The following is a 15,519-nucleotide window of genomic DNA, read 5'->3' on the forward strand; positions in this document are numbered from 1 at the left end:
TAAAGTTAATTCCCACTGTATTGTTCCACTCAGCAACAAAGTTCTAAGTTTCTTGCTTTGCTGTTGCACTTACTGCCATAACCTCACTACCACTGAAACTGTGCTAGCAACAGTGTTTGATCATTGTTGCTAACACATTCTCAGCTGTAGGAAAAACTGAAATCTCTAACACTCCAACTGAAACTGGGCTATGTGCCATAGAGATGCTGTCAAGGCTTTTAGGCTCCTTATTTTAGGCTTTGTCTTCTGGAGTCTACCTAGTTTAATGACAGGTTTCAGAGTAACAGCAGTGTTAGTCAGTATTCGCAAAAAGAAAAGGAGTACTTGTGGCACCTTAGAGACTAACCAATTTATTTGAGTGAACTTTATGCATCCGATGAAGTGAGCTGTAGCTCACGAAAGCTTATGCTCAAATAAATTGGTTAGTCTCCAAGGTGCCACAAGTACTCCTTTTCTTTTTACCTAGTTTAAGTAGGTAATGGTTACTTGGCTAGCTATCTTGAGCTAACTAGTTATTTCAAGTGACCTCTCTCTAATGCAGTGGTCTCCAACATTTTTACACTCAAGATCACTTTTTGAATTTAAGATCAACCCAGGATCTACCCTGCCCCCTCCCCGAGGCCCCACTCCACTCACTCCATTCCCCCCTCACTCACTTTCACCAGGCTGGGGCAGGTGGTTAGGGTGCGGGAGGGGGTGCAGACTCTGGGCTGGGGCCAAGGGGTTTGGAGTGTGGGCAGGGAGCTCTCAGCTGAGCCTGGGGCAGTGGGTTGGAGTGCAAGCTCTGGGAGGGAGTTTGGGTGCAGGGGTCATATGGTCACACTGCACCTAATCTCATAGAATCCATTGGACATTTCATGAGTTTTACTTTTTATTAGTGTCATTTCTGGTTTATAGATCCGAAATCCTTCAGGGATTGGTCACAAATCACTGTAATGGTCTCAACTGTTGGGTGTGCATTGGCTGAGCCTGGGGCAGGGGATTGGGGTGCAGGAGTGAGGGGTGCAAGCTCTGGGAGGGAGTTTGGGTGCAGGAGGGGGCTCCAGGCTGGGACAGAGTGTTGGGGTGCAGGAGAAGGTGAGGGGTGTGGGCTCTGGGAGGAAGTTTCGTGCAGGAGGGGGTTCCGGGCTGGGGAGGGGGTTAGGGTCCATGAGGGGGTGTGGGCTCTGGGAGGGAATTTGATGCAGGAGGGGGCTCTGGACTGGGGCTGAGGGTTGGGATGCAGGAGGGGGGTACGAGGTGCAGGCTCCGGCTGGGAGGCACTTACTACAGGTGGCTCCCAGTTTGCCTGCCCTGGTCCCGGCATCATGCCGCTCCTGAAAGCAGCTGGCTGATGGCATGCCTCTGCGGCCCCTTGGGGGAATGGGGCCATCGGGTCTCCGTGCTCTGCCTGCGCCCACAAGTGCCTCCCCCGCAGTTCCCATTGGCCAGTTCCTGGCCTGAGCCCCGCTGTGCTGTCGAACTTTTAGCGGCCGGAGATCAAGATCGACTGGCAGAGGCTCCAGGATCGACCAGTCAATTTCGATGGATGGGTTGGTGACCACTGCTCTAATGTTATTTTTAAAGGCATATTAAGTTTGATATTCAAACAACAAAACAAGGGATTCATACACAAAGATCCTCTCCCCCATTAAATTTGATTTCTTGTATTTCCTACACTGTAAAAATAAGACAAGCACCTGGAGACTTGTGTAAACTGGCTTTGACTGACTTTGAAATATGTAGGTCTCCCAGCTAAGTTCTTCATAGTTAAGGTTAGGGTAATCCTCTACATATTTCAAGAGAAACAGATCTTCCTGACATTTTGCATGCTGCATTTCCAGTCATAGTAGTTGGGTTTTATTTTTGTTTAGTTCTTTTGGGGGGCAGTTAGATAAAAGTTAGAGTTCTAAAGCTCTAATTTTATGAAAATGCAACTATAGTTTGGATTTTTGCAGAGGGAGAGAACTTTTTTTTTTTTTTTTTTGGTTTGTTATGTCTCTAAAATGGCTTAGTTTAGACATTCCGCATTTGTTGTTTTTTATAGGCCGCCTTGTTGAACACAACTGCTTTTTGGTGTTTTGGGGAAGAATAAAAGCTGGAGATGAGCGTTTAATATGTTATAAAGATTTAAGTGTATAAAGAACAGTATTTAATATAAACATTTATAATTTGCATACATGTACACTAAGGTCAACATACTGGGAGACTGGAAGTCGCTTGAATAAGAAATGGAATCTTCTAAACACCTATTATCTTCTTGTTTGTGGATATTTTTGCGAACTTTATTTGGATGTAATGCTTAGTTTAGGAGCACAGTGTATAGTGGAAGTTTAAAAAGTTTCTTCTGGTTCTAATAATATTTCCCTTCTTAAATATAGGGAACATCTCTGAGACCTTTACTATTGCAAGAAGTTCCTTCTGGTTTGAAGGGCACCAACTGTAAATTGGGTGTGGTGATAGTGAGTGATAGATTTTTGTGGCAGTGGGGAGCTGACTTGATCTCCTATTCGTAACAGATTGACAGAGTTTTCCTGTGAACCCACCCTATTAGGAGGAGATGCTGGGAGATGTTAAATTGTCCTGCTGACTCTCTGTTGCAAATGGCCTGTTATCGCCCTAAGATATAACTCATTAATTGATTTTGTGGGAGAGGCGCACACATGCCATAGAGTTAATTGACATCTGTAATCAGCTAAGTCACATTTCCTGTTGCCATGAATTTAGTTTTGCAGGAAATGTTGATTTTTTTTTTTAAATCCTTTTAGAATGTTCTTTTGTTCAGTATATCGCATATGGCCATTCTTTTTCTGTTTGGAATAAATACCAGTCTTGCTTCATTCTTCTTTCTTGCAGGCCTTTGCACAGTTTGATGCTGAGGGAGATGGCACTGTGGATGTGGAGAACATGCTGGAGGCCCTCAAGAACTCCAGTGGAGCCAATCTTCAAGGGGAACTTAGTCATGTAATCAGACAGCTGCAGGCTTGCTCTCTTGTTCCAGGTGAGTGGTTTCCTCATCCTCTTATGTCCTCCCCATTTCCCCGCTGCCGCCACCACCACCACGGAGGCTATTGCAATAAACAATGTAATTTAGTGGTTTTCGTCCTAAATCCTTCTCCCTGAACTGTTTTCACTCCAAGTAGTTAACATTTCCTCAAATGAGAAATGGAAGTGAAGTTTTTGAAGACTCATGATTTCCCAGAATTACCAGCAAGCTAGCTTGCATTAATACATTTTTTTCCTCATTGTGAGTGGGAAATTTCTTAATTTATATGGTTTAAATCACAGAGAGAAAACAAGTTCCTCATTGAACTTGGCCATCACAGTGATTTTTCTGACTAATGTCATGTAGTTGGCAATGCCAGCATCACACTTGGTAATTGAGATATCCTCATCTATCACTCCATCTGACTAGGTCCGCAGTCATGTCATCCATGCTTTCACCACCCAACCCTCTTTGTATAACAGGCAGTAAAAGGACCCATTAACTACTATCATTGACTCTCTGATTTTTGTTTTCAGTCCTGATTGATGTGCATCATTTGCATACAGTAGAACCTCAGAGTTACGAACATCTCAGGAATGGAGGTTGTTCGTAATTCTGAAATGTTCGGAACTCCGAACAAAACGTTATGGTGGTTGTTTCAAAAGTTTACAATTGAACGTTGACCTAATACAGCTTGAAACTTGACTATATAGAGGAAAAAATGCTGCTTTCCCTTTTTTTAGTAGTTTACATTAAACGCAGTACTGTATTTGCTTTTTTTTGTGTGTCTTTGCTGCTGCCTGATTGTGTACTTGCAGTTCCAAATGAGGTGTATGGTTAACTGATGAGTTCGGAACTCTGCAGTTCATAACTCTGAGGTTCTACTTTGTTTTATTTTCCTGAGTTACTTCAAAGATAATCATGACTCATGAGTAATTTTAGCTTTCATACTGCTTATAGTAGCTCAGTTTGTACACACCTAAAGTAAATATAGTAAAGGTATTAGAGAGAGAGAGAACTCAAACTGCCATATCCTGTTAAGTGTCTAAAAAATTGAACTATTCATTATAAACTTTAATATGCAAGAGTTTGGAGTTCTGGTAGTTAATGTTCTAATGTATAATCCATTGGAGGAAGTAAAAAGAATAACGTATATCACAATTTCTTCTGCATATCTTCCAAATTTCAGATGTTTGAAACATCTGTCACTTTCCAGACTTTAGCCTCCTAAGGCTTTAATGGAATATGTATCAGTCACTTAATTTTCTTCATAATTGTAATTATCCTTCTCAGGAAGTGCTCAATGTAGATGTAATTAATAGGACTAGACAAGCGGCTTTTCATGCTGGCTAACAGAAGAGTGAGAGTGTCTGATTCTGTCCACCAATGTAGCACACTGTTCAAGTCAAGTTAGCATTCGAATCTGATAGATCAGTATTAAAATAAATGCACTGGAGCCCTGTTAAAGTCATAATGCTGGTCACTGAATAACTTTTTAACTGTTCTTTTTAATCTGAGACATCAAAATAGAGAATTTAGAATCATAACACTTGTCAACCCATCCAAATCGTTCCAGTGACTGGAAACATATTTGTGTGTTTATGCTTTTCCTAGTCAAGTTTTAAATGTCTTAAGCTTGCACCATTTCTTTTGGAAAACTCTTCTACAAGCTGATTCATTAGCTGATTTAAATGCAGCTGATCGTGATAAGATATTGTGGTGAGGGAGAGGGTGATGTTTGGTTGCTGTAGGGTGAGGTAGGTGGTACAGAAAACAGAAGTAACTTTTATGTCTCTCCAGGTTTTATTGACATATTTTCTGAATCGAAAGAGCACCTTGGTCTTCATGCTTCAATGATACTGAGATTCTTGCATCGGAACCGCATTTCCAGTACTGTCATCCCATACCCAGTGTTGGAGTACTTCAATAATATTTGTACTATGCGGTCTTCAGTACTGAAGGATTCTTTAGATAGGCTTCTACTAAAAGAAAAGGGTATGTGAACTTGCTAAAATATCTCTAATGATGTGGTTGGTGTAACTAGGGCTTGAAGTAGGAATTAAAAACAACAGCAGCAACAAATCCCCCTAAGCTGTTTCTAAACTTCTACTGGAAGTGACTTCTGAGGCTGACACACATGGAAATGTGCGTCAATGTTTTCTAAAGCAAATTGTCAAGTAGAAAAGAAGTCTGTTAACTTGTTGGCTACGTGTTTTCTGTGGTTACACAAGTGGCATATTGTATGAGAATTTGAGTAAGACTGGCACTATGTTAATAGGTGTTTGACATTTTAAATAAAAAGCTTACTTCACTTCCTAAATTTTTGTCTTGACTTTATACATTTTCTAGTCTTCCATACTTGATTGTTTTCTCCAAGTTGAAAAAATCAGGTAGAATTTGTGCAGGGAAGCAATGAGCTCCGTTCCCTCTCTAGAATGACTGGCTAGGTTTTCCTCATTTTGTTAGTTTGCTTTTTTCTCACCATTTGCAATCATGTGTAATAATAAAAAAAACATCTGACCATTTTTATTTCAGTGTAAAAGACTATGGTAAAAGGTAATGCCTGCAGATCTCCAGGCAAAATACAGAAATACTTCACATCGAGAATGGTAGATTAAGATTAAGCCTTGGAGCACACTCAGTGTACTACTAAAGTGTAATGGTGCTTTGCTATCTTCTGTTTAAATATGGAACACACTTGCAGAGAATGTTTTACAGGAGCTGTGAATTATACCCTCAATACTACCTGTTTTGGGATATTTGATTTCTTTTTGTGCACAGTATTTGTTTTTAAAAGTCCTTATCAGTGACTTATTTTTTCCGTGTCTTTACAGAATGCCCTAATGATCTGAATGGTAACCAAGAAATGGACAAACTCAAAATTGTCACAAAGTGCTATATTCACATAGAAAGCTCATCAAACTCTGCTGACATTGACAAGATGACGAATGGAGAAACCTCATCCTTCTGGCAGTCAGATGGGAGTGCTCGCTCACATTGGATACGGTGAGTAGCATAGTAGTAGGCCCCTGGATTTTAGGGTTTCAGCCCTTAGGATTTACAGTGGGAAGAGATTATTTTGCTGTCACTAGACTGTAACTTTGAGTAGTCTGGCGCAAACACATGATTTTTGGAGATTGGCTACATCATCTTAATCTTTACGCTGGGATGCAAAGCATTCACTTTGATTTCAACTGGCTAAAAAGACCTGAAGTTAAACCTTAGGGTTTTATATGTATTCCCCATTTGTTTTTGGGTATGCGGGAATGGGCTGGGGGGAAGAGGGGTTGTTGCTTTTTAAATTTTTTTTGCATCTCTGGGATTTTTTACAAGTTTTTGAGCTGTAATATGAATGTTAATATACCTGTACTTGTTAGTGCTTAAAGGTAACCTCATTATGTCACAGTCTTGAAGTAAAATGTAACGCTGCTTCTGTAAACATGGACATGACATTTAATATAGAGTGGAAGATAAGTTTTTATAAGAACAAATATCATCCATGTTGAACTGTCGTGTAAGTCAGTTATTACATTCTATTTGGTACTAGTGTACTGTGGAAACAAAACCTGACAGTCCTATTATCGTGCTGTTCTGCTTTCACACTCCTGTGATGGCCAAGATAGCACAGTAAAGATTGTGCTGAATGATGTAAAGTTTCAGGACCTGATTCTCAGAGGTGACTTTTTTGTATTTACGGGCTCAAATAGTAGAAGTTAAACAATACCTGATTGCACCTGCAGTTGAAGCACTCACATGCTATGGTGATGAGGTACGAGTACCTAGACAGATAAATGCCATTGCAGTTGCTTATGCTTGTAGAAGTGGAGGTTGGCAGAGGCTAGGCTGAAAGTTGAGCCCTTAGCTCCTAAAGAGAAGAAAATATATATGTCTTTCTCTCTCTCTCTCTCTCTCTCTCTCTCCATCTTACAGTTTAAAGATGAAACCAGATGTTGTTCTGAGACATCTGTCCATTGCAGTGGCAGCTAATGACCAGAGTTATATGCCGCAGCAGGTTACGGTAGCAGTTGGAAGGAATGCCAACAGTCTCCGGGAGGTCCGAGATGTTCACATTCCCAGCAATATCACTGGCTACGTGACATTGTTGGAAAACGCTAACATTAGTCAGATGTGTGAGTCAATAAAGACACAATTGGTGTTTTCTTTTTGGTTTTCTGAAAGTGAAAGGCTGGGTAGCTTGCTGAAATTTGTGTTGTTCATGCTGAGGCTTCTGGCTAAGCCCATGATTCCAAAAGAGTTTTGATTGTGGTTCCTGGCTCGCTTTGCAAAATCTTTTTGCATAGCATCTGGTTTTAATTTTTGTTAAAGGTAGACTACTGAAATAATTCTGGATGCAGTTCCAGCATCTCACTTTGAAGATATGAGGGCATGCTGAAATATATATTTCCTTTTATGCAGTGCCACAATATGCTAGATGCTAGCATGTAGCAAAAATCCCACTTCTGCTTAAAAAACATACCCAAAAAATAAATTAACGTAATTCAAGTGTTATATCTCACACCTATGTCAGTACAGGAGTGAGATGACTTTTGTAAAGTGTTAAACAAAAAGTCAAATATTTTTATGTTAACAAACTATATTTAGTGTTGTCATCTTAAGCATGACAGATCTGTGGCTGCCTTTTTGGAGTAGACCCCAATGACAATTTCTGAAGCTTTAAAATCTTAGCTGAACAATGGTTTTGTTCAAATGGGTGTTTTCCATTTTTAAAAAAATAATTTTTTATAGCTTCCTGACGTGCCCACAGAGGGACCTCCTTTCTCAAAACTAACTCTGAAAGTATATTGTCTATGCAAAGGAACTAAGACAGCATGTTTAAATACTTATATTCTGATTTTGAAATAATTAGCATTTCACGGTCATATGATGGAAGTGCCAGAGAGTCTCCATTTTCCTTCGAGGTATAGCTATTTGGTAAAATACTTTGATTATTTGCATTTTGGGGAGTATTTTGTTTACTTTTTTCACTTATAATTTGTGAGCCCAGGTAACCTCACGTTTTGTGTTACAGAAGCTACTATTTCAGGTAGTTGGTCATGTGAGTCCACTGAAGCCTAAATTTTCCAAATCAGTCTGTTCATGTGTACGCTCACGAGTGCAATAGTATATTGCAATAGCACACACGGTCACATTCATACTAGGTTCTTTAGTTATACATTTTTGTAATGCAGATAGATCTTTAGGAAGTTCTTCTTTTGAACTTAGTGATTCTCTTATGTCTATTATTATTGTTAGTAGTGGCTGGAAGAAATTACCTATTTTTTTTCTTGTTTGATCTTGCCAACAGATGTACAGATAAACATCAAGCGTTGCCTTAGTGATGGATGTGATACTAGAATACATGGGCTCAGGGCTGTTGGCTGTCAAAGAGTTAAGAAAGTTGGCATCTCAGTGTGTGATGCTTCAGCTATCTGGTACTGGTCTTTGCTGACCTCATTGGTAACGGCTTCCATGGAAACCAATCCAGCATTTGTTCACACTATCCTACAAAATACTCAGTAAGTACCAAACTTTCATTGCTTTTTGATATAAAAAGTTTATAAATGACAGAAACACAGTCTTGTATAACTGGTTTCCAGTCCCTCCATTAGGATATTTAAACATCCCCTTGGTTACCAGTTTGTTAAATTTACAAATGGTCATTCCTGTGCACTGTAATACATGGCCAGTACCCAGACGTAATCTGCTTAGCCCAGCGTTTCTCAAATGCGGCCACCAGGGACCTTTCTTGTGGACGCAGCCTTCTGGGCTGTGACAGTGGGGGGAGGAGCAGCAGCCCCTTCCCCTCCCTGGTGCTCCTAAATGCACTGCCTTGGTTGCTGGGGCCTCCAGCAGGGGATGGGCCCTGCCCCCCTCTGGAGACATCTGGGGCACAACACTGAAGGAGCAGGCAGACAGTGAGTTCCCTACCTTCCCAGGGGTGGTGGAGCTCAGGGTTGGGGCTTCAGCCCTGGGGTGGGGCGTTGGGGCTTCAGCCCTGGGCTATGGCTGTGCAGTGGCAGGCCCCAGGCTCCGACTGCATGGATTCGGGCTATGTCCCCCAGCTGTGGGGCTTCAGGTTCCAGCCTCCTGCTGCCTCCCCCCAACCCCCTATCTAAGGCTTAATTTGTCCCCTGGCTTGCTGGGCTGAGTTAGTCTGCTGTGAAAAGTGATAGTTGCATATTTATTATCACTTTTCCAACAGACTTATTGCTAGCAATAAATAAATTAAAAGGATTTGGATGTATATCTGTGCATATTTATTTGTTGCATTTTCTTTATGAATGGAGCTTAATTTAGTTTAGTTGTTGTTTTTTTTTAATAACCCTCAGTCATGTAGAGCCGTATCATGCCAAAATGTCTGTTTATGCACCAGCAATTAATGCCAGCACAGCTTTGGGAATTGCATTTGCAAGTAAAAGTCTGCTTTCAAGCCAACAGAGTTGTAATTTCTCAGGAACGGAGTAGTTCTTAAAATAAAAGAATACAGTTAAAATCCCAGGGATTTTTTTCCATTGGATTGTAATTTGTAGTATAGAATAGGTGAGATATTTGGACTCTCATTCCTGACAGTATCCTTTCAGTCCACTCAAGCTAATAATTATTCACGGACATGTTAGCTTAAAAAGTACAGTAGAAAGTCAGTTAGGATCACTTTGGGAATGGAGGTTGTTCGTAACTCTGAAATGTTTGTAATTCTGAACAAAATTTTACCGTGGTTCTTTCAAAAGTTTACAACTGAACATTGACTTAATACAGCTTTGAAACTTTGCCATGCAGAAGAAAAATGCTGCTTTAACCATCTTAATTTAAATGAAACAAGCACAGAAACAGTTTCCTTACCTTGTCAAATCTTTTGTTAAACTTATTTTTAGTAGTTTACACAGTACAGTACTGGGTTAAATGTACTGTATTTGCTCTTTTGGGGGGGGGGGGTGTCTCTGCTGTCTGGTTACGTACTTCTGGTTCCAGATGAGGTGTGTGGTTGACTGGTCAGTTTGTTACTTTTGTGTTCATAACTCTGAGATTCTATTGTAGTCTCAAAGAGCATATAGTGGTTGCTTCACATCAATTCAAATATTTTTGTAGCTTTTAACTGTGTTAATGTAAACTGCTTAACTCTACAAGTATATTCTTTTTCTTATATTCTTAATTTCCCTAATACCCAGTGCATATTGATATATTAATTATTCTCAAAATAGCCAATACCTATATAAGATTTTAATAGTTTATTAAAGCATCTCCTTTCATGGGAGAAAAGGCTTCCAAATTTTTATGCCTTTACTATCCTAATAGCCATTAAAAATCTTGAATATTCTTTGAACATATCCAGATATTTCAGGCACTAAAAAGGCACTGCGACCCATGTGGTATATGGAATGAGCAGTCTGCAGTTATGCCATTTTCATGGATAGATGGTATCTGCTCTGATGTGTAAGTGTCTACGTAAATGCCTTGATCCCATGAGTGAAAATATGTGGAGAAGACCCCCTGAAACACTTCAGTTAGTGATAAGCAGCCCCTCCATCCCTGCTCTCATATCAAAGAGGCAACATAGCAAAGTATTAAAATTCTTCCGTGCTGATGAACAGGTTTTTATACAGTGGCAAAAAGGAACTAAACACATTTTGCCAGGCACGTGACAGGCAAAAATCTGTAGGTGCCTTGTTTCTCATCAGTGTGGTGGCCTGTCCCACCTTATCTTCAGGAATGATTTTCAGTTTTGTTTCTCCTCCAAATGCCTATCTCCCAAAAAAGGTTTCTTTCCATTAATATAGTGCAGAATATTTCTGGGCTGTGGTAGGGTATTTACAGTATTTCAGTGCAGGCATTCCTTTTGTGATGACTGGTTGTTTTGCTGCATAATGTTTCCTTGAATAACTGTCAAACTGTCATCTGCTCAATGACTTCACAAAGTTTGAAATCTTACTAAAATCATAACACAACCACAACAGCGTTATGGTATTCAATTTTCATGTGTTTTTTAAAAAACGCCACTACTTCACATGACAAAATCCTTGAAAACTTTACCTCTAATTTGCCTAGTTTATCCTATGCACAGACTTTGAAAGCTGTGTTATACATCTGAGTAACTTTTATGCATGTCAGCAGTTCCATTGAAGAAATTCCTCGAGCACAAACATTTCTGGGATTGGAGCCTTGCGTTTACTACCTTTTAGTAAATTCCGTGCCCTACTTTCTCCATCTAGAAGCCAAATGCTTTGCATTTCTAATGCAGGAAGAGCATTAATAATGCACCTCACACAGTAGAGAACATCTACCCTAAACACAGAGATCCAGCCACATAAGCATAAAGATTCTGAGTGGTTCTTCCTTTTTTGAAGCTTGTCTCTCTTCAGTTCTGTCTGACTTGAGTTTATTTCTAATGTCTTGCTCTTTTCCCTTTGTAGGAAGGCATTGCAGCACATGCCGCCACTGTCTTTGACGTCGGGTTCTACAGACTTCTCAAGGTTCTTATCTCCCAATGTTTTGGAGGAAGTAGATAGTTTTCTTATAAGAATAACCAGGTAAATTTCATTAGTGTACTTGTATGGTAAGCAAATGATAGAGTAAATGGGTACTGCAAAAATAGATTCCATTTGTCATAGTCCTTATTTGTTGTTGTTGTTTGTTCATACATTGACAAATTCAAAGATAAATATGAAAAATTGTTTCCTCAGCTCTTCAATTTAAGTATTTAGCTGACCTAGAAGCCAAAAGCTCATTCCTCCGTCTTTGGCATAGTGCTGAGGTATATTTAATGTTAAGTTGGCGTGACATTAGATCTGCAGTGAAAACTGTTTATGGACCTTCGGAGGAGATAATAACATTTTTCTCCTTTCTTCCATTGAGAATAAATTCTAAGCGATTAATCCAAAATGTGTGTGCTAGAAATAGTGAAAATCTGGTCCCAAAAGCAGTCATGAGGTACCATCGTTCAGCCTATTTTTTTTTTTTTTTTTTTGTACCTTAACTGCTGTTGTAATAAGGAAGTATATTGCCCTCATGAATAGCTTTTAAGGAATTACTTTGGTATACAGACCAATGTGACTGGCCCTATCCTGCTCCCACTGCAATCAATTTGAAGTTTTGCTACTGGCTTCCTTTTGTTTAATGTACTTTATTTTATTAGAAATGTTTACATGTGATCAGGGACTAGTCAACCAGGTCTTAAGTTATAAAGAAAAAGATCGAATAAATAATATGTTTGCAATATATTTACATAAAAAACCCTCAACTGTTAGGTATAAACACATTTCCCATACGAGTGTACTTAGAGACATAGTAAAACAAAACTTCAGGTTATGGGGTCTGCCTACACCAGGTTATTGGGATGTGAACTTTTTTGTGCTTCCTAGCTATGTGGGTGTACAGAAAGTAGAGAGAACTATTGGAAGAAATAAAGAGAGAAAATATAAGGGAATGAAATAAGGGTGCCAAACGGAGGCTCTAGACTGATAATGTTTGTAGTAGCGTGTACTAGTAGGAGCGTACTCCTTTAAAAGAACTATATCCCAAAACCTCAAATACTGAATTCCTGTGATAAAGCTAAATTGCCTTTTTTATCTTCTAGCTTTTAACTAGATAATAAAACATTTTCAATGATTCTGTATAAAAGAGTGGATGATTCATCCATTGTTGATTTCAGCAACTGGAACAGGATGATTAGCTATCAAGTTTTTATAAACAGATGGCTTAAATTGCTATATAAATAGGCCATATCATAAGTCACTGGTATTAATTGAAATTATTGATATAACATTTCATGTACTTGATTATGAAACTGCAGGTTTCCTTTCTTATATATTTATACATGGTCTTTTTATCTCCTAGTTGTTGTGCCACTCCAGAGGTTGAACTTACATTGTTGGCTTTTGCCCTAGCCAGAGGGAGTGTTGCTAAAGTGATAAGTTCACTTTGTACTATCGCTGATCATCTGGACACGCTATACAAGGCTTCTTCACTCATCTCTTCCATGGCAACTGTTAGACGAAACCTGCTTTATAAATACGGTAAATATTTCAGGGACATCTTTAAAGCTACTCAGATGAATAGTTACTGCATCCTTCAGAGAATGAGAGAGAGTGTGTGTGTGTGTGCGCACGCAAGAGAGAGAGATCAATCGATCACAGACAGCTTTCCAAATTGTCTTTGTTTGTAAAGTGGTTGTTTGATCTTTTAATCAGGGTATAAAAGGATTTTATTTTAATGAATATTACCAAGCTGAAAAGAAAGGTATGTCTCCTAAAACAGTACTTGCATCAGAGCAGTGCTAGTAGTAGAATTTGAGATCCTTGTGATCCTTCCAAGAACCAAAGGTGATGTCACCTTGGAGAAGGAATTCTGTAATCCTGCGCTCAAGAACTGCATGGGCAGTTGGCTCTGTAGTAAAATAGTAAAGGTGTTTGCATCTTTATTAAGTTTATCTAGTGGTATTAGTCTTTTTCTTCCTACAAAAAGTTCCTGAATTTTTTTCTGTCCAGTTTTACTGAGAGTAGAATGACATTTTTAATTTTTGTTAACGTTTTTGTCATAGCTGTATCATGTAGTGTAACTCAGACCTAGGTCTAATTCTTTTGTTTTCGCTTTCAATAAATAAACTTGTCTGGATGTTGTTTGTAGGTTTAAACATGAACCTGGTCTAGCATAAGGCAATAAAATGTCTTTCTGTGGGTATCAACTTAAGCTTTACTTCTGTCAGACATGTTTTAGCCTCTGTAGCTACAAATAAGGTTAATATGACTGAAAGTGATGGTTTTTTGTTTTTTTGGAGTTTTCAGTTTGTATACTTTGCTCATTTAACAGTATTTTGTGTATGGTCAATATCAGCATTTCCTTCTGTGTAGTCAGGTTCCATTTTGTTTGTTTGTTTGGATTTTCACTCAGCAACATAGGAAAAAAAATTTTAAATAGGAAAATGTGATTGCAAAACCACAATTAGCATGCAGACTTAGCAACAGGTGTAGTACCAAAAATAATTTTTAATCAGTTTTTTAAAATTGACTTCATCTCAGGTTGATGGTATCACTTTAACCATTTTTTTCCAGTCCTGAATTACTGGACATTCGTAGCAGGCATGTGGGTGTGAACCTAATGTAGAGAAATACATTTACCAGACTCAACCGCTGGTTCTGGTGTGTGACAAATGTAAATATGTTATGCATAAAATATTGTTACTACAACATTATGCTCAGAATTCTGGAAAGTCACTTCTGTTTCCCACAGCAACTGTAACTCTGGCTCCTCATAATAAAAGTGGTATTTAGTATTATTTCATGTGCTGTGAACTCTTTAATTCAAAATGTGTGTATTTTGACAGTTATGGGTCCTTCAGCTGTAACAATTCTTAATTTCTTGTCTTTGTACACTTAAAATTTCAACTGTAATGTTGCAGTAACATGGATTTTGCATTTGTTTCCTTTATACAAGGTAAAAAGATCCTGTGGTGGTGTGATTCTCTAACTTTTTTTCTTAATTTTTTACCTTCTCTCTGTGTAAAGAATTTAGAATGCCATTGGCAAACAGGCTCTATATTGTTTGTTTTATAGTTCTGATAAACCTGTTGATTTGCTTGTTCAGGAAAGCCGCTACAGCTGACCCTTCAGGCATGTGACGTAAAAGGAAAGGAAGATAAATCAGGGCCTGAAAACCTCCTGGTTGAGCCATGGACAGGGGATGGTAAGTGTATAGTCTTTTGTTTATGGTTTCTTGTAGTGGTTCAGGTCTGTACATTTTCACACTGCTTGACAGCTAGAAAAAAGGAACTACGGTGGACATAGCGCTTCTAAATTGTAATTCTCACTCACAGGGAATTTCTCTTAGGAACTGTTCCTTCTCCTAAAACAAGTTTCAGAGTAACAGCCGTGTTGGTCTGTATTCGCAAAAAGAAAAGGAGTACTTGTGACGCCTCAGAGACTAACCAATTTATTTGAGCATAAGCTTTCGTGAGCTACAGGTCACTTCATCGGATGCATACTGTGGAAAATACAGAAGATGTTCTTATACATACAAACCATGAAAAAATGGGCGTTTACCACTACAAAAGGTTTTCTCTCCCCCCACCCCGCTCTCCTGCTGGTAATTATTTACTGCCTCATTCATACTGTTATTTCTGATTTTTAAGAATATTTTGACTAAGAGACATCAACAATTAAAGGATTGTTGACTCTTGAAAGCAAATATTCAGCCACCCAAGGATATTCTATATCATATTCTCTTCCATCCCTCCATCAGTGTTTGGGAAGCCCCTAGTGATTCAGAGCAAAATGCTGCTCTGCTGTGCACTTCTTCACACCAGCCTGCTATTCACTTTCAGCCAATGCACCAATAACCCGACCTAAGATACCAAACTTGTTTTACAAAAAGAAAAGGAGTACTTGTGGCACCTTAGAGACTAACCAATTTATTTGAGCTACAGCTCACTTCATCGGATGCATACTGTGCAAAAGGCTATTACCAGCAGGAAAGTGGGGTGGGGGGAGAGAAAACCTTTTGTAGTGGTAAACACCCATTTTTTCATGGTTTGTATGTATAAGAACATCTTCTGTATTTTCCAC

The 15,519-nt window shown here is 39.0% G+C and overlaps 1 protein-coding gene across 4 annotated transcripts in view; it reads left to right on the plus strand.

Moving 5' to 3' along the window:
* ZZEF1 (zinc finger ZZ-type and EF-hand domain containing 1) overlaps positions 1 to 15,519 on the plus strand; it is an 81,397-nt gene that overhangs the window by 4,326 nt on the left and 61,552 nt on the right. For all 4 annotated transcript variants that reach the window (XM_048824192.2, XM_048824189.2, XM_048824187.2 and 1 more), the window contains exons 2-9: positions 2,836 to 2,980; positions 4,766 to 4,960; positions 5,800 to 5,971; positions 6,896 to 7,095; positions 8,271 to 8,481; positions 11,374 to 11,490; positions 12,797 to 12,975; positions 14,543 to 14,641. In XM_048824192.2, coding sequence (XP_048680149.2) covers positions 2,836 to 2,980; positions 4,766 to 4,960; positions 5,800 to 5,971; positions 6,896 to 7,095; positions 8,271 to 8,481; positions 11,374 to 11,490; positions 12,797 to 12,975; positions 14,543 to 14,641 — 1,318 coding nt within the window. The remainder of the gene's footprint in view (positions 1 to 2,835; positions 2,981 to 4,765; positions 4,961 to 5,799; positions 5,972 to 6,895; positions 7,096 to 8,270; positions 8,482 to 11,373; positions 11,491 to 12,796; positions 12,976 to 14,542; positions 14,642 to 15,519) is intronic.

The sequence above is a fragment of the Caretta caretta genome, chromosome 17, assembly GCF_965140235.1.
Source record: "Caretta caretta isolate rCarCar2 chromosome 17, rCarCar1.hap1, whole genome shotgun sequence".
NCBI classification, from domain to species: Eukaryota; Metazoa; Chordata; order Testudines; family Cheloniidae; genus Caretta; species Caretta caretta.